This window comes from Ursus arctos, unplaced genomic scaffold, assembly GCF_023065955.2.
Source record: "Ursus arctos isolate Adak ecotype North America unplaced genomic scaffold, UrsArc2.0 scaffold_1, whole genome shotgun sequence".
NCBI classification, from domain to species: Eukaryota; Metazoa; Chordata; class Mammalia; order Carnivora; family Ursidae; genus Ursus; species Ursus arctos.
Window position 1 is genome coordinate 78,002,359 of NW_026622763.1, and position 22,433 is coordinate 78,024,791.

The 22,433-nt window shown below is 36.1% G+C and overlaps 1 protein-coding gene across 7 annotated transcripts in view; it reads left to right on the top strand.

Moving 5' to 3' along the window:
- Positions 1–22,433, top strand: part of NBEAL1 (neurobeachin like 1) — a 190,214-nt gene that overhangs the window by 116,710 nt on the left and 51,071 nt on the right. For all 7 annotated transcript variants that reach the window (XR_008956279.1, XM_044381252.3, XM_057304148.1 and 4 more), the window contains 6 exons: positions 2,236–2,362; positions 15,613–15,761; positions 16,583–16,716; positions 18,324–18,425; positions 20,871–20,966; positions 21,368–21,492. Coding sequence is in view for 6 of the 7 variants with exons in the window: in XM_044381252.3 (XP_044237187.2) it covers positions 2,236–2,362; positions 15,613–15,761; positions 16,583–16,716; positions 18,324–18,425; positions 20,871–20,966; positions 21,368–21,492 (733 nt within the window). In the remaining variant the exon portion in view is untranslated. The remainder of the gene's footprint in view (positions 1–2,235; positions 2,363–15,612; positions 15,762–16,582; positions 16,717–18,323; positions 18,426–20,870; positions 20,967–21,367; positions 21,493–22,433) is intronic.

The window sequence follows — 22,433 nt, forward strand, 5'->3', positions numbered from 1 at the left end:
GTTTCCCAGCTGGCCTCTTTGCCTGACGTGTTCCCATCTTCATTTTATTCACCAATCTTTCTTTAAAAAAAAAAAAAAAAGATTTTATTTATTTATTTGAGAGAGAGAGAGAGTGCACGAGCAGGGGAGAGCAGCAAAGGGAGAGGGAGGAGCAGTCTCCCCACTGAGCAGGGGGTCTGCCCTGGGGCTCCATGACCTGAGCTGAAGGCAGATGCTTAACCGACTGAGCCACCCAGGTGCCCCTTATTCACGACACCTATCTCATCAAATTTTTAACTTACACTCTTAATGGAGTAGTGTCATTTATCTACATAAAGTCTGTTTTCTATTTCTCTCAGATTGTCTAGATTCCTTATTTTCAGTTTTCATTGCATATTCTCATTTGCTTTGTTTAATTAAATGTTTAACAGTAAATTTTGCCATATGAAATAAATTAGACCACATGAAGAAACATGTTCAGTAAAAATAGTTACTTGTTCTAGGAAAAGTATGACACAATACTTCCTAGGTAGAGACAAAGGTGTGACCAAAGGAGATTTACTTAGAAAATGCAACTGTACATTATGTTGATTCATTTTTTATGTCTGAGCAATGGTACCATTTGAGAAACTAAGGGAGGATTTGTCATCTTTATAATGTTTTATTATTTAGGGTGTTTTTGTTTTCTTCTTTCTTATTAGAGAGGGAGGGGTGAGGGGCAGAGGAAGAGAGTGAATCTTAACTAGGCTTCACACCCAGCACAGAGCCTGATGCAGGGCTTGATCTCACAACCCTGAGATCATGATCTGAGCTGAAACCAAGAGTTGGACACTTAACCGAATTAGTCACCCAGACACCCGTATAATGTTTTGTTATTTAGTATGAATTATTTTTATTTCCCACAACTGAAAGATATATAAATTTTTCCCAGTCCTACCTATAAATTATGCAGTTATTTTTATTACTGTTCTTATGTCACTCAGGTAATTGAGAAGTGAATGTATAATAATGATAGCTGTCATTTATTTTATACATACTGTGATGTGATGTATTTCCATTTCACAGTTAAGAAAACAAATTCAGAGGGGTCACCTAGTTAATAAATGGCAGAACAGAATTTGAATTTAAGTTTACCACTTCACAGCCTTTGTTCTTCCCATTACACTAGCCCTGCCCTCTTACAAACTGTATAGTTTATAAAATGCATTACATTTATCCAGAATTACTTATTAAATTTCATGTGCTCCAGAAAAAAAAAAAAACTTCAGCTCTTAGATTATGTATTCTCTTCCAATTAAAGATAATTTGTTATCGTCTTTCTTAATATTTCCTTGGTACAAATAACAAAGTAAAAATAGTTCTATTAAATCCACACAGTGAGAATAATTCTTTCTGTGACTTACTGGCATGCTTTAGAATTAAAGAGATTACTTGGCCCATTTTGAAATGTAAATAATACCATCATTAAAATAGATAACATTTTTAAACATTTATTCCTTTTATTATACATGTAATAGTTTTTAAGATCACAAACAAGCTAGATTACTCTAAATCATGTATAAAAACTTTTCTGTAGTAAATTGCTTTTTTTTTTTTTTTTAAACATTTATTTGAGAGAGTGCACATGAGCGGGGGTGAGGGTGTGATAAGCAGAGAGAGAATCCCAAGCACAGAGCCCCACACAGTGCTTAATCCCACAACCCCACCTGAGCTGAAACCAAGTCAGATATGCATCATAACCAACTGAGTCACCCAGAGGCCCTGTAAATTGCTTTTTTATCTTAGAAAACTTCAAGTCCTTCTTAGTTTTTTTCCAGTTTTATTAAGAAATAATTGACATAAAATACTGTGTAAGGTGTAGAGCGTAATGACTTGAGATATGCACATATTGAAAAATGATTACAGCGATGTACAGTTAACATCCATCACATCATATAGTTACAAATTTTTTTTTTCCCTTATGATGAGAACTTTTAGAATCTACTCTCTTAACAACTTTCAGATATGCCATATAGCATTGTTGACTAGTCATCATGCACATTACATCCCCAATACTTAATTATCTTACAGCTGGAAGTTTATACCTTTTGACTTCCTTCACCCAATTCCCCTACCATTCTCCTTTACTTAAAATACACATTATTATTATTACTATTATTATTATTATTATTATGTATTTGACAGAAATGACAGAAGAACTGTAATAAGATTATTTTTTTACTGTGTTTAATAGATATTTTGTATTTATTTAAACAGGTGTACAACATTCACAGCCTTCCAGTGATTCATTGCTTTTGGAAGTAGTGAAACAAGTAAAAGTTAGCAATATGGAGGAGGATAAATTAGACCTTCCTGAAGAAGACTTAACAGCCAGAGTAAATATGTATGTATAGGTATTTGAATGAATTAAAAATTATTTTGTTGTGAAAAATGGGGTTATAAAATTGTGGAAGATATTTGTTCGTAATCCTAAGTACATTGACCCTTGAGGGTACTAAAGGTTTGAACTACATAGGTCCACTTACATACAGGTTTTTTTCAGTAAATACAGTACAGTACTATAAATGTATTTTCTCTCCTGAATAATTTTCTTAAAAACATTTTATTTTCTCTAGCTTACTTTATTATAAGAATACAGTATATATTAATTGACTATATTATTGCTAAGGCTCTGGGCAACAGTAGCTTATTAATAGTTAAATTTTTAGGGAGTCAGATTTATTCACGGATTTTTGACTGCACAGGGTTCAGTGCCACTAACCACTGCATTGTTCAAGGGTCAACTGTATTTCCAGAATCCATCTGTTACTGCTATATCAGCTATTAGACATCTATCAGTATTAACAGAAAATATATTGATTTCCTTATCTTTCCTTTGTATTATTGTTGTCATCAATATAGGCTTTCATATGTTTTAACCCCAATAATACAGTTTATTTTTTTATTATATTTTTAAATCTTAAATTCAATTAATTAACATGTAGTATATTATTTCAGAGGTAGAATTCAGTGATCCATCAGTCTCATAAAATACACAGTGTTCATTATAGCACGTGCTCTCCTTAATTGCCCATCACCCAGTTACATCATCTTCCCACTCACCTCTCCTCCAGCAACTCTGTTTGTTTCCTATGATTAAGAGTCTCTTATGGTTTGTCTCCCTCTCTGATTTCATCTTGTTTTATTTTTCCATCCCTTCCCCTATGATCCTCTGTTTTGTTTCTTAAATTCCACATACGAGTGTAATCATATGATAATTGTCTTTCTCTGATTGACTTATTTCACTTAGCATAACACCCTCTAGTTCCATCCACGTCATTGCAAATGGCAAGATTGCATTTTTTTGATAGCTGAGTAGTATTCCAGTGTATATGTATACCACAGTTTCTTTGTCCATTCATCAGTTGATGGACATTTGGGCTCTTTCCATAGTTTGGCTATTGTGGACATTGCTGCTGTAAACATTGGGGTGCAGGTGTCCCTTGGAATCACTACATTTGTATCTTTGGGATAAATACCTAGTAGTGCAGTTGCTGGGTCATAGGGTAGCTCTATTTTCAACTTTCTGAGGAACCTCCATACTTTTTTTCCACAGTGACTGTACCAGTTGCATTCCCACCAACAGTGTAGGAGAGTTTCCCTTTCTCTGCATCTTTGCCAACATCTGTCATTTCCTGACTTGTTAATTTTAGCCATTCTGACCGGTATGAGATGGTATCATAATGGTTTCAATTTTGTATTTCCCTGATGCCGAGTGATGTGGAGCATTTTTTTCATGTGTCTGTTGGCCATTTTTATGTCTTCTTTGGAAAAATGTCTATTCATGTCTTCTGCCCATTTCTTGATTGGATTAGTTGTTCTTTGTGTGTTGAGTTTGATAAGTTCTTTATAGATTTTGGATACTACTAGCCCTTTATCTGATAAGACATTTGCAAATATCTTGAAGTCTAGAATTGTGATGCCAGCAGCTTTGGTTTTCTTTTTCAACATTCCTTTGGCTATTTGGGGTCTTTTTTGGTTCCGTACAAATTTTAGGATTATTTGTCCAGCTCTGTGAAAAAGTGGATGGTATTTTGATAGGGATAGCATTGAATGTATAGTTTGCTCTAGATAACCTATGCTACCTACATTTAGCGATATTTGTTCTTCAGTCCATGAGTGTGGAATGTTTTTCCATTTCTTTGTGTCTTCCTCAGTTTCTTTCATGAGTGTTTATATAGTTTCTGAGTACAGATCCTTTGCCTCTTTGGTTAGGTTTATTCCTAGGTATCTTACGGTTTTAGGTGCAATCGTAAATGGGACTGACTCCTTAATTTCTCTTTCTTCTGTTTCATTTTTAGTGTATAGAAATACACCTGATTTCTGTGCATTGATTTTATATCCTGCCACTTTGCTGAATTCCTATATCAGTTCTTGCAATTTTGGGGTGGAGTTTTTTGGGTTTTCCACATAAAGCAGTAGAGTGAGAGCTTGTCATCTGCGAAGAGTGAGAGTTTGACAACTTCTTTGTCGATTCGGATGCCTTTTATTTCTTTTTGTTGTCTGATTGTTGAGGCTAGGACTTCTAATACTATGTTGAACAACACTGGTGATAGTGGACATCCTGTCCTGTTCCTGTCCTTAGGAGAAAAGCTTTCAGTTTTTCTGCACTGAGAATGATATTTGCTGTGGGCTTTTCATATATGGCTTTTATGGTCTTGAGGTGCGTTCCCTCTATCCCTACACTGTGAAGAGTTTTAATCAAGAAAGTATTTTGTCAAACGTTTTTTTCTGCATCTCTTGAGAGGATCATATGGTTCTCGTCCTTTCTTTTATTAATGTAGTGTATCACACTGATTGATTTGCAGATGTTGAACCACGCTTGCAGCCCAGGAATAAATCCCACTTGGTCGTGGTGAATAATCCTTTTAATGTTCTGTTGGATCCTATTGGCTAGGATCTTGTTGAGTATTTTGGCATCCATGTTCATCAGGGATATTTGTTTATAATTCTCCTTTTTGGTGGGGTCTTTGTCTGGTTTTGGGATCAAGGTAATGTTGGCCTCATAGAAAGAGTTTGGAAGTTTTCCTTCCATTTCTGTTTTTAATATAGCTTCAGAGGAATAGGTATTAATTTTTCTTTAAATGTTTCGTAGGATTCCCCTAGGAAGCCATCTGGCCCTGGGCTCTTGTTTACTGGGAGCTTTTGATTACTACTTCAGTTTCCTTGCTGATTATGTGTTTGTTTAGGTTTTCTGTTTCTTCCTGTTTCAGTTTTGGTAGTTCATACATTTCTAGGAATGCATCCATTTCTTCCAGATTGTCTGTTTTGTTGGTATACAGTTGCTCATAATATGTTCTTCTAAGTGTTTGTGTTTCTTTGGTGTTGGTTGTGATCTCTCCTCTTTCATTCATGATTTTATTTATTTGGGTCCTTTCTCTTTGCATTTTGATAAGTCTGGCCAGGGGTTTATCAGTCTTATTAATTCTTTCAAAGAACCAGCTCCTAGTTTCATTAATCTGTTCTGTTCTTTTGGTTTCTGTTTCACTGATTTCTGCTCTAATCTTTACTCTCTTCTTCTGCTGGGCTTAGGCTTTATTTGCTGTCCTTTCTCCAGCTCCTTTAGGAATAGGATTAGGTTGTGTATTTGAGAGCTTTCTTGTTTTTTGAGAAAAGCTTGTATTGCTATATACTTCCCTCTCAGGACCGCCTTTGCTGCATCCCAAAGGTTTTGAACAGTTGTGTTTTCATTTTCATTTGTTTCCATGAATTTTTTAAATTCTTTAATTTCCTGGTTGACCCATTCATTCTTTAGTAGAATGCTTTAACCTCCACATATTTGAGTTCTTTCCAAATTTCCTCTTGTGATTGAGTTGAAGTTTCAAAGCATTGTGGTCTGAAAATATGCAGGGAATGACCTCAGTCTTTCAGTAGCAGTTGAGACCTGATTTGTGACCTAGTATGTGGTCTGTTCTGGAGAATGTTCCATGTGCACTGGAGAAGAATGTGTATTCTGTTGCTTTAGGATGGAATGCTCTGAATGTATTTGTGAAGTCCATCTGATCCAGTGTGTCATTCAAAGCCCTTGTTTCCTTATTAATCTTCTGCTCAGATGATCTATCCGTTGCAGTAAGTGGGGTGTTTAAGTCCCCTACTATTATTGTATTTCTTTAATTTTGTTATTAATTGGCTTATATAATTGGCTGCTCCCATGTTAGGGGCATAAATATTTATAATTGTTAGATCTTCTTGTTGGATAGACCCTTTAATTATGATATAGTGTCCTTCCGCATCTCTTATTAAGCAGTCTTTGGTTTAAACTCTAATTTGTCTGATATGAGGATTGCTTCCCCAGCTTTCTTTTGATGTCTATTAGCATGATAAATGGTTTTCCACCCCCTCACTTTCAATCTGGGAGTGTCTTTGGGTCTAAAACGAATCTCCTGCAGACAGCATATTGATGGGTCTTGCCTTTTTATCCAGTTTGATACCCTGTGTCTTTTGATTGGGGGCATTCAGCCCATTTACATTCAGAGTAACTATTGAAAGATATGAATTTAGTGCCATTGTATTACCTGTAAAGTCACTGTTTCTGTATGTTGTCTCTGTTCTTTCTGGTCCGTGTTACTTCGGGGCTCTTTCTTTACTTAAAGGATCCCCCCCCTTTTTTTTTTTTTGATTTTTTATTATATTATGTTAGTCACCATACAGTACATCCCCGGTTTCCAATGTAAGGCTCGATGATTCATTAGTTGTGTATAACACCCAGTGCACCATGCAATACGTGCCCTCCTTACTACCCATCACCAGCCTATCCCATTCCCCCACCCCCCTAAAGGATCCCCTTTTGTATTTCTTGCAGGGCTGGTTTAGTGATCACAGATTCTTTTCGTTTCTGTTTGTCCTGGAAGCTTTTTATCTCCTATTTTGAATAATAGCCTTGTTGGATAAAGTATTCTTGGCTGCATATTTTTCTCATTTAGCACACTGAATATATCATGCCAGTCCTTTCTGGCCTTCCAGGTCTCTGTGGATAGTCTGCTGCCGGTCTAATGTTTCTACCCTTGTAGGTTTTTTTTTTTTTAATAAAATTTTAATTTATTTGGAATTATTTTATTATTTTTTATTATGTTTAGTTAGCCACTGTATAGTACATCATTAGTTTTTGACGTAGTGTTCAATGATTCATTAGGGGCGTGTAACACCCAGTGCTCTACCATTGCAGGTTACGGACCTCTTGTCCTGAGCTGCTTTCAGGATTTTTTCTTTGTCTCTGAGTTTTGCAAGCTTCACTATTATATGTTGATTTTTGTTGATTTAGAGGGGGGTTCTCTGTGCCTCCTGGACTTGAATGTCTGTTTCCTTCCCAAATTAGGGAAGTTCTCAACTATAATTTGTTCCAGTATACCTTCTGCCGCCCCCTCTCTCTTTCATCTTCTTCTAGGATCCCAATTATTCTAATACTGCTTCACTTTTTGGTATCACTTATCTCTCGAATTCTACCCTCGTGATCCAATAGTTGTTTATCTCTCTTTTTCTCAGCTTCTTTACTCTCCATCATTTTGTCTTCTGTATCACTAATTCTCTCTTCTGCCTTATTTATCCTAGCAGTTAGAGCCTCCATTTTTTATTGCATCTCATTAAGAGCCTTTTTTATTTCAACTTGATTAGATTTTAGTTCTTTTATTTCTCTAGGAAGGGATTCTCTAGTGTCTTTTATGCTTTTTTTCAAGCCTGGCTAGTATCTTTATAATCGTTATTCTGAACTCTAGTTCTGACATCTTACTTATGTCTGTACTGATTAGGTCTCTGGCAATCAGTACTGCCTCTTGTTCTCTTTTTTGAGGTGAGTTTTTCCATCTTGTCATTCTTGCAGAAAGTGTCACTTTTCTATTTGTATAATTACAGCAATTCTCTTCTTAGATCTCTGGTTGAGTTCACAGGTGTTCTGAATGACTTGGTACCTATCTAGCTGAATTCCTAGGACCAGACAAAACTTAAGTTCTCCTACTCCTCTGCCATCTTGGACTCTTCTCCCAACAATACAGTTTAATAGTTAGTGTTTTATGTACTTGGCTAAATTAGTTAAGGGAAGATAATTACCATACATACATACTTTGTTTCTTTGTGTACATTCAGATTACTTCTCGTGTCCTCTCCTTTCAGCCTGAAGGACTTCTTTTGTTTTCTTATAAGGAACGTCTGATAGCCACAGATTCTCTCAGTCTTTGTTATCTGTGGAAATCTTTATTTTTTCCTTCATTTTTGGCTTCTTTTAAAAAAATAGAGTTCTACCTTTTGAAATTTAAGATTCATATAATATAACATTCACCAAGTTAAAGTGTATATTCCATGGGTTCTAGTATATTCACAAAGTGAACATTACCACTAATTCCAGAGCATTTCCTTCACCCTGAAAGGAAATCTTGTACTTTTTAGTAGTCACTCCCAATTATCCCCTTTATACAGTCCCCTGGAAACTACTAATCTACTTTCTGTCTCTATTGTATTTGCCTGTTTTCAACATTTCATTTATTTCTTAAAATAAGTGGCCTTTTGTGTCCATCTCATTTCATTCAGTGTATTTCCAAGGTTCATTCATAGAGGAGCATGTAACTGTACATTATTCCTTTTTGTGGTTGAATGATATTCCATCATATGGATATACCACTTTTGTTTATTCATCAGTTGATGGGTATATAGTTATTTCTACTTTTTGGCTATTATAAATAATACTTCACAAATATTCATATACAATTCTTTGTGTCAACATATGTTTTCAATTATATTAGGTATATACCTAGGAATGATTTTGTTAGTCATATAGTAATTCTATGTTTCTTTAAGGAATTATAAAATTGTTTTCACAGTGACTACACCATTTAACATTCCCCCAAGTAATGTATGGGGGTTTAAATTTCTCCACATCTACCCCCACTTTTTTTTTTCTATGTGTTTATTACACTATCCTATAGGATTTGAAATGGTACCTTGTGATTTTAATTTGCATTTTCCTAATGACTAATGATGCTGAGCATCTTTTCATATATGTATTTAATATTTATATATCTTTTTTGGAGAAATAGTTATGTAAATCCTTTCTTTATTTTTTAATTGGGTTATCTTTTAGTTATTAAGTTATAATAGTTCTTTATTCTAGATACAAATGCCTTATCAAATATATGATTTGCAAAAATGTTCTCCCATTGAATGTGTTTTCCTTCATTTTGTTGATGCACAAAAGTTTCATATTTTCTAACAGTATTATATATTGTCTCTTACATTTATGTCTTTGATCCATTTTTACTTAATTTTTGTTATGTGGTACGATGTGGGAGTCCACATTCATTCTTTTTTATGTGATTATCCAGTTGCCTGAGAACCATTACTTTCTTTCTTAAAGGATAGTTTTGTTGGATATATAATTCTTAGTGGACACTTTTTTTTTTCCTTTCAGCGTTTTGAATATGTCATCCCACTACCTTTTAGTGCCCTGTATTGCGTTTTTTGTCCTTGCCTTTCAACACCTCAGCTTTATGTCCATGTATAGATATCTTCAAATATTCATAAGATCTTCCAGGATGTGTAGATTATTATTGTTATTGTTGTTGTTGTTGTTGTTGTTAGGGAAGTTGTCAGGCATTATTTCTTCAAATATATATGTTTGGCCTTTTTTCTCTGTCTTCTCCTTCTGGGAGTCCCTTTATACACATTTTGTTTCCCATAATGGTAACCCTTTGAGGTGTTTTCATCCTGCTTCTTTGTGTGCTTCAGATTGGACAGTTTGTTTTGAATTGTCTTCAAGAGTCCCAGGTCTTTCTTCTGAAAGTTCACATATGTTATTTTGTCCTTCCGGTGAATTTTTCACTTAGTTATTATGCTTTTTGATTTGACAATTTTCCATTTGGCTCCTTTTTTACAAATATATGTAATTTCTTTTTTTTTTTATACTTCACACATTTTCCAGGTTTTTAAAAAATTTTTTATTATGTTATGTTAGACACCATAATAACATCATTAGTTTTTGACGTAGTGTTCCATGATTCATTGTTTGCATATAACACCCAGTGCTCCATGCTATACGTGCTCTCCTTAATGCCCATCACTGGCCTATCCCAATCTCCCACCCCTCTCCCCTCTGAAGCCCTCAGTTTGTTTCCCGGAGTCCATAGTCTCTGTGGTTCATTCCCCCTTCTGTTTACCCCCTCTTCATTCTTCCCTTCCTTCTCCTACCGATCTCCTTCCTATTTCTTATGTTCCATAAATGAGTGAAACCATATGATAATTCTCTTTCTCTGCCTGACTTATTTCACTTAGCATAATCTCCTCCAGTCCCGTCCATGTTGCTGCAAATGTTGAGTAATTGTTCCTTCTGATGGCTGAATAATATTCCATTGTATATATGGACCACATCTTCTTTATCCATTTGTCTGTTGAAGGGCATCTCGGCTTCTTCCACAATTTAGATATTGTGTACAATGCTGCTATGAACATTGGGGTGCATATGGCCCTTCTCTTCACTACGTCTGTATCTTTGGGGTAGATACCCAGTAGTGCAATTGCTGGATCATAGGGTAGCTCTATTTTTAACTTTTTGAGGGACCTCCACACTGTTTTCCAAAGTGGCTGTACCAACTTGCATTCCCAACAACAGTGTAAGAAGGTTCCCCTTTCTCCACATCCTCTCCAACATTTGTAGTTTCTTGTCTTGTCCATTTTTGCCATTCTAACTGGCATAAGGTGGTACCTCAAGGTGGTTTTGATTTGAATTTTCCCGATGGCTAATGATTTTGAACACTTTTTCATGTGTCTGTTAGCCATTTGTATGTCTTCATTGGAAAAGTATTTGCTCATATCTTCTGTCGATTTTTTGATTTGTGTATTTGTTTCTCGTGTATTGAATTTGAGAAGTTCCTTAAAGATCTTGGATACCAGCCTTGTATCTGTAGTGTCATTTGCAAATATCTTCTCCCATTCTATGGGTTGCCTCTTTGTTTTGATGACTGTTTCCTTTGCTGTGCAGAACATTTTTATCTTGATGAAGTCCCACAAGTTCATTTCTTCTTTTGTTTCTCTTGCCTTTGGAGATGTATCATGAAAGAAGTTGCTGTGGCCGATGTCAAAGAAGTTACAGCCTATGTTCTTCTCTATGATTTTGATGGATTCCTGTCTCACATCGAGGTCTTTCGTCCATTTGGAGTTTATCTTTGTGTATGGTGTGAGAGAGTGGTCAAGTTTCATTCTTTTGCATATAGCTGTCCAATTTTCCTAGCACCATTTATTGAAGAGACTGTCTTTTTTCCACTGGATGTTTTTTCCTGCTTTGTCAAAGATTAGTTGCCCAAAGAGCCAAGGGTCCATTTCTGGGTTCTCTGTTCTGTTCCATCGGTCTGTGTGTCTGTTTTTGTGCCAGTACCATGCTGTCTTTGTGATCACAGCTTTGTAGTATAGCTTGAAATCAGGCAATGTGATGCCCCCACCTTTGTTTTTCCTTTTCAACAATTCCTTAGCAATTCGGGGCCTTTTCTGGTTCCACACAAATTTAAGGGCTATTTGTTCCAGTTCTTTGAAAAATGTCATTGGTGTTTTGATCGGGATGGCTACTCAGATTGCTCTGAGTAGCATAGACATTTTAACTATGTTTATTCTTCCAATCCATGAGCATGGAATATTTTTCTATCTTTTTGTGTCTTCTTCAATGTCTTTCAAGAGTGATCTGTAGTTTCTAGAATATAGATCCTTTACCTCTCTGGTTAAGCTAATTCCGAGATATTGTATAATGTTTGGTGCTATTGTAAATGGAATCGATTCCTTAATTTCTCTTTCTTCAGTCTCACTGTTCGTGTATAGAAATGTAATCAGAAGGGGGAATGAAGCATGAGAGACTATGGACTCTGAGAAACAAACTGAGGGCTTCAGAGGGGAGGGGGGTGGGGGAATGGGATAGGCTGGTGGTGGATAGTAAGGAGGGCACGTATTGCATGGTGCACTGGGTGTTATATGCAACTAATGAATCATCGAACTTTACATCAAAAAAAAATAAAAAGAAATTTTAAAAAAAGAAATGCAACTGAATTCTGAGCATTGATTTTGTATCCTGCCATATTACTGAATTGCTCTATTTAAAATGTAATGTGTCTGATATGAGAATTGCTACCCCAGCTTTCTTTTGAGGTCCATTGGCATGAAAAGTGGTTCTCCATCCCTTCACTTTCAGTCTGGATGTATCTTTAGTTTCAAAATGAGTCTTTTGTAGATAGCAAATGGATGGGTCATGTCTTTTTATCCAGTCTGCAACCCTGTGGCGTTTATGGGAGCATTTAGGCCATTCACATTGAGAGTGATTATGAGAGATATGATTTTAATGATGTCATGTTGCCTGTGAAGTCTTCGTTTCTATAGATTGTAAATTTCTCTCTGTATCACTCTTGGGGTCTTTTTACTTTTATAGAACCCCCTTTAATATCTCTTGTAGGGCTCGGGGATGCCAATGATTCTGACGTTGAACATTTCATTGAGTCAGTAATGTCCTGTAATCTACATTCTTGAGATTGGATTTTTTTGAGCCACGTTCCCATTTTTTCCTTCTTTTCTATCATCCCATCTTCCAATTCACTAATTAGTTCTTCTGCCTCATTTACCATGGCCATCAGAGCATCCAGTTTAGGCTGCATTTGATTCATAGCATTTATTAATTTCTGCCAGATTCGCTCTCATTTCCGCCCTTAGAGATTCTATAGTCTCGTTAATATTTTCATTAATATTCTTTTTAACCCTACACATCATCTTGACCATTGTTACTCTCAACTCCATTTCTGACAATTTGGTTATATCCATATCCATTAGTTTTGTGGCAGAGGCCACAGTCTCTTTTTCTTTCCTTTTTGGGGGTTTCTCCTCCTTGTCATTTCTGACGAGGAGAGGTTGCAGGGATGCCCAGAGCCCAAATTATTGACCAGGACCCAGGCAATGTGCACTTGTTCTATAGGGACCTTAGGGATGTGGGCTTCTTGATTTTTCAGCCTGCCTTCTGGGAGCAGGGGCCTGCCGTGCTGATACTCAGTCAACCCTGTTTGGGTAGAGTTGCCCTGTCCCCCGTGAGAGTGGGTCAGGATGGGCACAATGCAAATCAGTATTTCCTGGCTTTTGTTCTCTGGCGGCTCTTCCTGGTGGTTTTCTGTAACTCTTCTGAGAGTCAGAGCAGCAGTGGCTGTATCCTAGCCTCTGTCTCAGAACAGAGAGATCGCAGTCAGCTCTCTACTAATCTCTCCTGGCCACTTTAACTCTGTTTCTGTCGGTGCTGCTAAAACCCCCTCAGTGTCCTGGGTTGTGTGCACCACAGCCGTTCTCCCAGTCCTCACTCCCAGTGCCCACACGTCTCTGTCCTTTGTGCTTCTAACACCGCCAGCCACCCCCAGTTTCCAGAGCTCCGGTTTTCAGTCTAGTCGCATGCATGCTCCCGAGCTCCCCATCTGAGTCTGCTTTCTCAGCAGCTCCTGTTCCCCGAATCCGGCCAGCACCTCAGTGCAGGAGGCTACTGCTTCCCGGTGCCCAAGCGCGTTGGCTCCCTCCCCCTTCGGTTTATCTTCTGATATCTGTGCGCAGATTCATGGCTCCCCTCTTCGTTCCTCAACACTCAGCACCAGAGATGTTTGTTTGTAGAGGTCCAGATGTATCTACCTACGTCTCAGGCTGATTTCGTGGGTGTTCAGGATGATCTGGTTGATATCCAGCTCGATTCAGGGGACCAACTGAAAAAAGTCCCCTACTCCTCCGCCATCTTTTTTCTTCTCCTGTAATTTCTTAATTGCCAATCTCTATTTGACTAGGCTTGTTGGCATAATGCATTTTAGTTCTTTAAGCATAGTTTCTTTTAGTTCTTTTAATGTATTTATGATTGCTACTTTACAGTTTTTGTATGCTTAGTTGAACATCTGAGGTCCCCCAATGACAGTTTCTTTTTACAGCTTTTGTTTGTATGGCCCATACTTTTACTTTTTTTTTGTATGTCTCATAATTTTAATGAAAACCGTGCATTTTAAATAATAAATTGTAACCACTCTGGCTTCTGATTCCCTCCTTGATGGCAGTTATTCTGATATTTTTGTTTAGTGACTTTCCTGGACTAATTCTGTGAAGTATGTCTTACCTGCTGCGTGTTGCCAGCGATGTCTGTACTCATTGGGTTTTTGTTTTACTTTGTCTTGTTTTTAACCAAAGGTTTGTTTTTAAAAGAAGCCTGGCCTTTTAAAGTTAGTATAGCGTGGTGGTCAGCCAATAATCAGTTAGTTGGTTGTATTTAAACCCCTTTTTCCAGAAGAGTGCCATTCTTTGCCAGTGGAACTGTGTGTGCTTTAGGGGATGTGTTCAAATTCCGTGATTTACACATCTGCCCTTTTACTTTCTGTTGTAAAGCTTCACCTTCAGCCAAGAATGAGTAATTAAGACCCAAATATATAATTTATTCTGAACATCACTTTTTTAATGGATTATAAACTTGGCATCTATTTCTTTGGAACTTATGTTGGTATTACAAATTGACCAGGTTCAATAGTATACTTTGTTAACGTAAATAAGTTCATATAATTTTAATAATTTTTAAGATTTCCTTGATAATTTTCAAGGAACTGAGTAGGGTTAGTTATATAGGGTGCTATTTTTGGTAGATTATTTAGTCAGCCTTTTAATAGGGATTTTATTTTCTCGTTTTAATGACTAGTGAATTCAATGGATATGTTAGTTTCATTAATTACAAGCTAAAAAAACCAAACCCTTTATTTTATAAAATATAAATAACCCTCAGGCTGTTTACTCTTTTAAGTCACTTATTTCTCTATTTCATCACTGTAAATATTGGAATTTCACTGTTTAGGAAAACATTCTTAATTTTTTAATTTTTTTTTGTCACCAGTTAGGTTGGTGATACTTGTAGAGCTTCCTGCTGGAACTCCACCGGGGGAAAAACAAAATTAGACTTACTCATTGCTATCCTGGAAATGGGGCAGATGTGAGTGGAAGGAGTTCCCATTTCTGTATTTGGCAGTCAGAAGTCACCTAAACCACCAGAAGACTCACCTTTCCCAGTTATCTTCTCCAATAAAAATAAAGTATAACAGTTCTCTTAATACAAGGTGACTTCACCCTAAGTAAGGTATTGCAATAGTAGCTCTTTGTGTCATCCCCAGTCCCCCTGTCAGGGTATATTACCTAGATTTAGTTACTCTCGAAAAGTCTCATTTTACAGTTTAAGAATCAATCCTAATTAGTGCTTCTGATAATTATTTATAAAATATCACTAATGATGCAGTCCTTTATTCAGAGATTCATATATTCCCTGGCTCAATTCATGTCTTCTGAATATAACTAAAATCACGTGACTGGTATTGCTGCATGTTTGATTTGTTCTCTGCCAGTAGTCTTAAAAATTCACAATATTTTGTTTTAATGGGTCACATACAGTTAAAATGTAAAAGTTTTTTTTGGAAACTGAGTTATTAGGCAATGACATTTGGGCAGTAAGTAATTTAATATGCCGTGAAATTTTTTTTAGGTAATTCAAATATGCTTTCTTGATACCCTTTTCCATTTACACAGAATACATTGTTGGGTGGTTTTTGTTTGGTTGATTTTTTTTTTTTTTTTTTTTTTTTACAGTGATGAGAAAGAAGAACAGGATCAAAAAGAAAAATTGGTGTTGTCGGAAGACTGTGAACTCATTACTATAATTGATGTGATTCCTGGCAGATTAGAAATCACTACTCAACACATTTACTTCTATGATTGCAGCATTGAAAAAGAAGATGGTGAGGAGTTCTGGGGGAATAATTTCTGTTGTTCAATAGTTAAGTATCCAGTTTATCCATCATTAATGAGAAGAAAACAATAAGATAGGACTGAAATTGTGGTCAGTCATCTAAAAGGAGAAACTGGAAAGTCAATATTTGATTCAATTTATTATTCAACAGTGTATTAAAGGGAATGCTTTTTTTGTTAATGTTTTGTAAAAGGTTTGGTGAGAGGAGATTGCTGTAAACTTGTTATAAAATGCAATCTTAATTTTATTTGTACATTTATTTCCATCAGCTTCTCAGCTAATCCTTTATCTGAAAACAAAAAGGATATTTACATCTAAAATGCTGATATAAAGAGAAAAGGAAAAAGTTTTTGAGATATAATAATCAGGATTATTCTCTGTTCTCATGAGAAGGAAATGGAATAGCTATAGAATTTTTTTAAAGTTTTAAACCATATAGGGGCTCCTGGGTGACTCAGACACTTGAGCATCCTACTCTTGATTTCAGCTTTGGTCATGATCTCAGGGTTTTGAGATTGAGCCCCAAGTCAGATCCATGCTAGATGTGGAGACTGCTTAAGATTCTCTCTTTCCCCCTCCCTCTGCCACTTCCCCCCTTGCACGCATGTGCACACGCACTCTCTCTCAAAAAAATAAAATAAAAATAAATAAAACCATGTAAACATCCACTAATTTTAACAAATGATTTCTGCGAAACAGAAATTTAATTCCTTTTCCCCAAGTGCTACTTTTGTCAGGAAATAGGTATTTTCTGCATAATATGAGTAACTTCATATGGTACCTTGGTCACAAGATTTCTTCTGTTTTCAGGAGTGGGGTTTGATTTCAAGTGGCCTCATTCTCAAGTTCGAGAGATTCACCTGCGGCGTTACAATTTAAGGAGGTCAGCTCTTGAGATTTTTCATGTTGACCAATCCAACTACTTTCTCAATTTCAAAAAAGAGGTATGTAAGATGCTACCTTTCTGGAAGCCCCACAGTGTTAGCTTGAAGTAATTTTCCAGCTGGTAAGCTATAGTGAAACTTTGGAATCTACTCATTTGTGAAATCAAAATATTAGAGGAAAAAATATATGCCTTAGGAGCTAAATAGTAAATGAATTTTGTTGGGATTTACGTTTGAGCATTTTTAGGGTGCTTGTTTTCAGTTTTTATGTATGAGTAGATAAATCAGTAGAATATTGGGTATCAGCCAACAGACGCCTCGCGGTATCCAGTTGTGAAATAATATGCAATATATATGATATGACAGGATTTATGAAATGGGTTTGGTTCAGTTAAATAATAATGGAGCAGGTACTTCTTTCGGGAATAGAGTAAATTCTTGAATAGTGTACGTGGTTTAAGAGATTACCCCCGAAACCAGATTACCTGAGTCTAGATAACTAACTCCAGCAATAACTGTGTATCTTCAGCACGTTACTTGGGATGCTTGCCCCCAACCTTCCTTCCCTCTGTTACTCACTTAGGGTCAGACTTGCATCACTTTCTGATAGCTCTCCCTGTCTTGCCTAGCTCTCTCTTCATTTTCTGTCACAGCCATCTCTCCTAATAAAATCCTTGAATATTCAATTCTATTTTTTTTCATCTACTTCTGAGAGGATCTGGATTAGCACAGCCAGTAACTAAGTTTCTGTTCATTTGTGGGATCCAGGTTTACTTATAGATGATTTTGTTCAGACGTTTAAAGGGCATTTCTGTATTTTTACAAAAGGATACTTTTTTTACTATTAAAAATAAAATTTCCCCTTAGGAATATATGAAACTTGTATTTTTTAGGAAGGTATGTTATGTAATTAAACCAACCATGCTCCTGTTGAATACTGTACATTTGTATAACTTTGTAGTTTTTAAAGCGCATTTGTATATGGTTCTGATCTTCATAACAACCCTCAGATTCACTGTGGCAAATTCTGTTACTCCTTTTTTACAGATGAGGAAACTGAAGTTCAAAAATGAATTTTATTACTTTACATTTGTATAGCCTTGAAGAATTCAGAAAACTGTAAGGGTAGAGATTATTATGGTTAATGTACAAATGAGACTCAGTAAATTAATTGATTTTCCAGTATGATTAGTAAATGACAGGACTAAATTTGAACTGGACTCAAGCTGATTTTCTGATTCAGTATCTGCTGATCATTCCATTATACACTATAACTTTTTCAAAAAATAGATGGCTTGACTTCACCAAACCTGGTAGAGTAGTTAAAACATAATCCTCTATTTATGAGAGGTGTCCAGAATAGGCAAATTTGTAGAGGCAGAAAGTAGATCAGTGGTTATCAGGGGGATGAGAGGGAGTGAGAATTGAGGGGGTGATGGCTAGTGAGTATGAAGTTTCTTTCAAGGATGATGAAAATATTCCAGAGTTAGATAATGTTTATGGTTGCAAAGCTCGGTGAATATACCAAAAAAAGCCCACTGAACTGTATACTACAAAAGGGTAAATTTTGTGGTATGTGAGTTATATTTCAATAAAGCAATTATAAAAGCTATAATCCCAGTTTGCCTTGATCAATTTTTAAACTATAAAATGCTGTTTTTTTATAGGTTAGAAACAAAGTATATAGCAGACTGTTGTCACTTCATTCTCCAAATAGTTATGGAACCAGATCACCACAGGAATTATTCAGAGCATCAGGATTGACACAGGTAGGAAATTTTCAGTCACTGCTTTAATGTTCATATTATATTTCAGGCTTTTGTCAAAAACTTCCTCTTCTGATTATTTTATTTTGGTTATTACAACCATTCTTTCATTCAAATTGATCTTTTGAATTATCTTTGTTTTTGTTTTTGTTTTAAGATTTTATTTATTTATTTGACAGAGATAGACAGCCAGCGAGAGAGGGAACACAAGCAGGGGGAGTGGGAGAGGAAGAAGCAGGCTCATAGCGGAGAAGCCTGATGTGGGGCTCGATCCCATAACACCGGGATCACGCCCTGAGCCGAAGGCAGACGCTTAACCGCTGTGCCACCCAAGCGCCCCTATCTTTGAATATTTCTGTTTCACTAACACGGTTCCTGTCCTCCAGCTCCCATACCATTTGGTTCATGGGCATATCTTATGAATTCTTCTAATTTAATAATTTTATCTTTTTAAAATATAACAGGTGGGTTTGTTGGGTTTTTCTAATAATAAAATTAATATATGCATGAGGTAAAAAGTGGGAAAATACAAAAGACCCCCGTGGGGGAAAACAGCAAAAAAAAATCATTTCATCTATTAGCCACATCTAATTAATGCTCTTGTATATTATATCCTCACCTGTATCCCAGTATATCTTGAATTTCTGCTACCAACATCCAAGGAAAGGCCATTGTTTTTTTTGCTTTCCAGGACTGTCAGTAGTCTCTTCATTCAGGTCTCTGCCTCCTGACTCTCTCCTGCCTCTTACATATGCTTTAATCATAATCTTAAGTGTTGCTCTTGTTCAAAAGCTATCAGCAATTCTTTTGTATTGCTTATGGAATAAGCATTATTTAATGGAGTACATTTCCTGTTTTTTTGTGGAATAAACTTTATTCATTAAAGTATTCTGAAGTTAGCACTGAAGAATAATTATAATTGGGCTTTCTATAAAATCTATATAGAGAGATTCATTTCTTTTTTTTTAAGCTTTTATTTGAGAGAGAGAGTAGAACGAGAGAGAGAGAGCACAATTGGGGGCGGGGGGCAGGGGGAGAGGGAGAGGGAGAAGCAGAGTCCCACTGAGCAGATGTGGGGCTCAATCCCAGGATGCTGGGATCATGACCTGAGCCAAAGACAGACGTTTAACCAACTGAGCCACCCAGGCGCCCCATAGATTCATTTTGCACCATTCCCATAAGTATATCTTTTTATTTTTCTAACTTTTTATTATGTTATGTTAGTCACCATACAGTATATTATTAGTTTTTATGTAGTGTTCCATGATTCATTGCTTGTGTATAACACCCAGTGCACCATGCAATATGTGCCCTCCTTAATACCCATCACCGGCCTATCCCGATCCCCCACCCCACTTCCCTCTGAAGCCCTCAGTTTGGTTCCTAGAGTCCATAGTCTCTAGTGGCCCATAAATATATCTTTTGCTTAAGGCAAACAGTAAACTTAAAGGTGAATGTTAATCTGTCAGCAAAATTCTTGTGCATACCCATACTGTGTAGAGTAATTAACAGGGTAGTGATTAAAAGAAAATAGTGATTATTTTTCTTTAGAAAATTTTGTATCTAATGTAGCAAAATCTCATGTGTTGCTCTAGCAAGACAGTTCTCTGAGAATAGTTAAGATAGTATTTATTTAAAATTTATAGATCATTTTAGTGCATTAGGATTTTTTTTTTCATATGTGCACTTCTGAAAATTTCAGTGTATAACAAAATTTTCGATGTTGGTCAGTCTTAAAATTGACATTTTAAGATATTTAAATAAAATAACTTAGTTGGAAAAAATTCTTATGATTTTTTTTTACTATAATAAAAGATTTATGTTTGATTTTCTCTTTCTTGGGATGCCTGGGTGGTTTAGTTGGTTAAGTGTCTGCCTTTGGCTCAGGTCATGATCCCAGGGGCCTGGGATCGAGTCCCACATTGGGCTCCTTGCTCAGCAGGGAGTCTGCTTCTTCCTGTCCCTCTGCCTGCCTCACCTTCTGCTTATGCTCTCTCTCTCTCTGACAATAAAGAAATAAATTCTTTAAAAAAAACTATTTGGGGTGCCTGGGTGGCTCAGTCGTTAGGCATCTGCCTTCAGCTCAGGTCATGTTCCCAGGGTCCTGGGTTCGAGCCCCACATCGGGCTCCCTGCTCAGCAGGAATCCTGCTTCTCCCTCTCCCACTCCCCCTGCTTATGTTCCCTCTCTCGCTGTGTCTCTGTCAAATAAATCAGTAAAATCTCTTTTAAAAAAATTTAATTTTCTCTTCCTTTTCTAAAGACCAATTTTTAAAAGGAAGGAAATTTAGGAAAAGTGTATCGATTTAACCCTTTTTTAAAGCCCTATTCCTTTGATTAGTAAGATGATCAAGATAATGGGAACAAAAGATTATGTTAGTACTATTAGTAATAGTTACTAACTATTAAAAATTTAAGGTAATTTTGATTTTGCTCTTGTACTATCTAGAAATGGGTGAACAGAGAGATATCAAATTTTGACTACCTCATTCAAATAAATACAATGGCAGGACGAACCTATAATGACCTTGCACAGTATCCTGTGGTAAGTTTTACAGAAATCTCATAAATATGGGATTGCCTTTCAGTTTCATAATACACAAAAATGTATGTGTATGATGATTATTTTTCGTCTTTAAAAAAGATACAAAAACTGTTTTTGCCTTTTGTATATTTTCTACCTGCTATCTTCAAAAAGTATATAAACATGAAGAATAATTAAATAATAAAAGCTTTTTTTTTTCACTTTACTGAAAACATTCCAGTGGAATTATAAGAAATAATGCTTCTGGTTATGGACCTGAAGATGAATAAACATTTGAAACAGGGATAAATATTTTTAAAGATTATCCCTTTTTGTCTTTAGATAAGCATTTGACATTTACATATGGAAATAGGAGCTTCTCTGGAAAGGAATGTCTAAATTGTAAATTGTGGCTCTTTTAGTTTCCCTGGATTTTGCAAGATTATACTTCAGAAGAGTTGGACCTTAATAACCCATCTGTATTTCGAGATCTTTCCAAACCAATTGGGGTAGTTAATGATAAAAATGCCAAAGCCATGCGAGAAAAGTAAGTGCCTTTTATCCCTTTTGAAAGATACCCATCACTTTAGATGGTATTTTGAATTTGCATTGATTTCTATCTACTGTGGACAGCCAAGTTTTACTTTTTTAAAATGCACAACTACATTTGATAATCCCTTCACTATGTCTTCTTGAAAATATATCAGTTTCCCTCAAGTATCTTTTTTAATTTTTTTTTTAGATATTATTTAAGATATTATTTATTCGACAGAGATAGAGGCAGCCAGCGAGAGAGGGAACACAAGCAGGGGGAGTGGGAGAGGAAGAAGCAGGCTCATAGCGGAGGAGCCTGATGTGGGGCTCGATCCCACAACGCCGGGATCACGCCCTGAGCCGAAGGCAGACGCTTAACTGCTGTGCCACCCAGGCGCCCCTCCCTCAAGTATCTTAACTATAGTCAGTTTATTTCACTTCTTTGCCAAATTTAAATTGATTTTGTTTAGTTTCTTTTCACCTTGTCTATGCCGAAGGGTAATTTTTCTTCCCAGGTATTTTAGAGTTACTAATCTCTAACATGCAAAAATACCCCTTAATTTAATATAACATTTTCATAGATATAAAATTAATGCTAACCTATGATTCACAAACAGTGTGAATAAAGTATAGTGAAATGTGTAGAAACTTGCTGTCTTTTAATAAGGAAAGGAATTTTTATAATTCTGTATATTTATGATCTATCCTATGAATGTCTTACAGTTTTTTTTCTTTAAAGCAAGCTGCTGACAGGTAAGAGAATAATCTTAATTTCCCTTTTTCTCCATGTGAAATTATGGATGACTTGTCAGTTATGACTTCTAATAATAAGGGCAAAAAACTATTTTGCAAACAGCATATATTTATTTGAGAGTAGATTGTACTTTTTTTTTCATTTATTTGCAAATCTACCTTAAGACTGTTTGTACTGTTTGATACTTGATTCCACTAGTA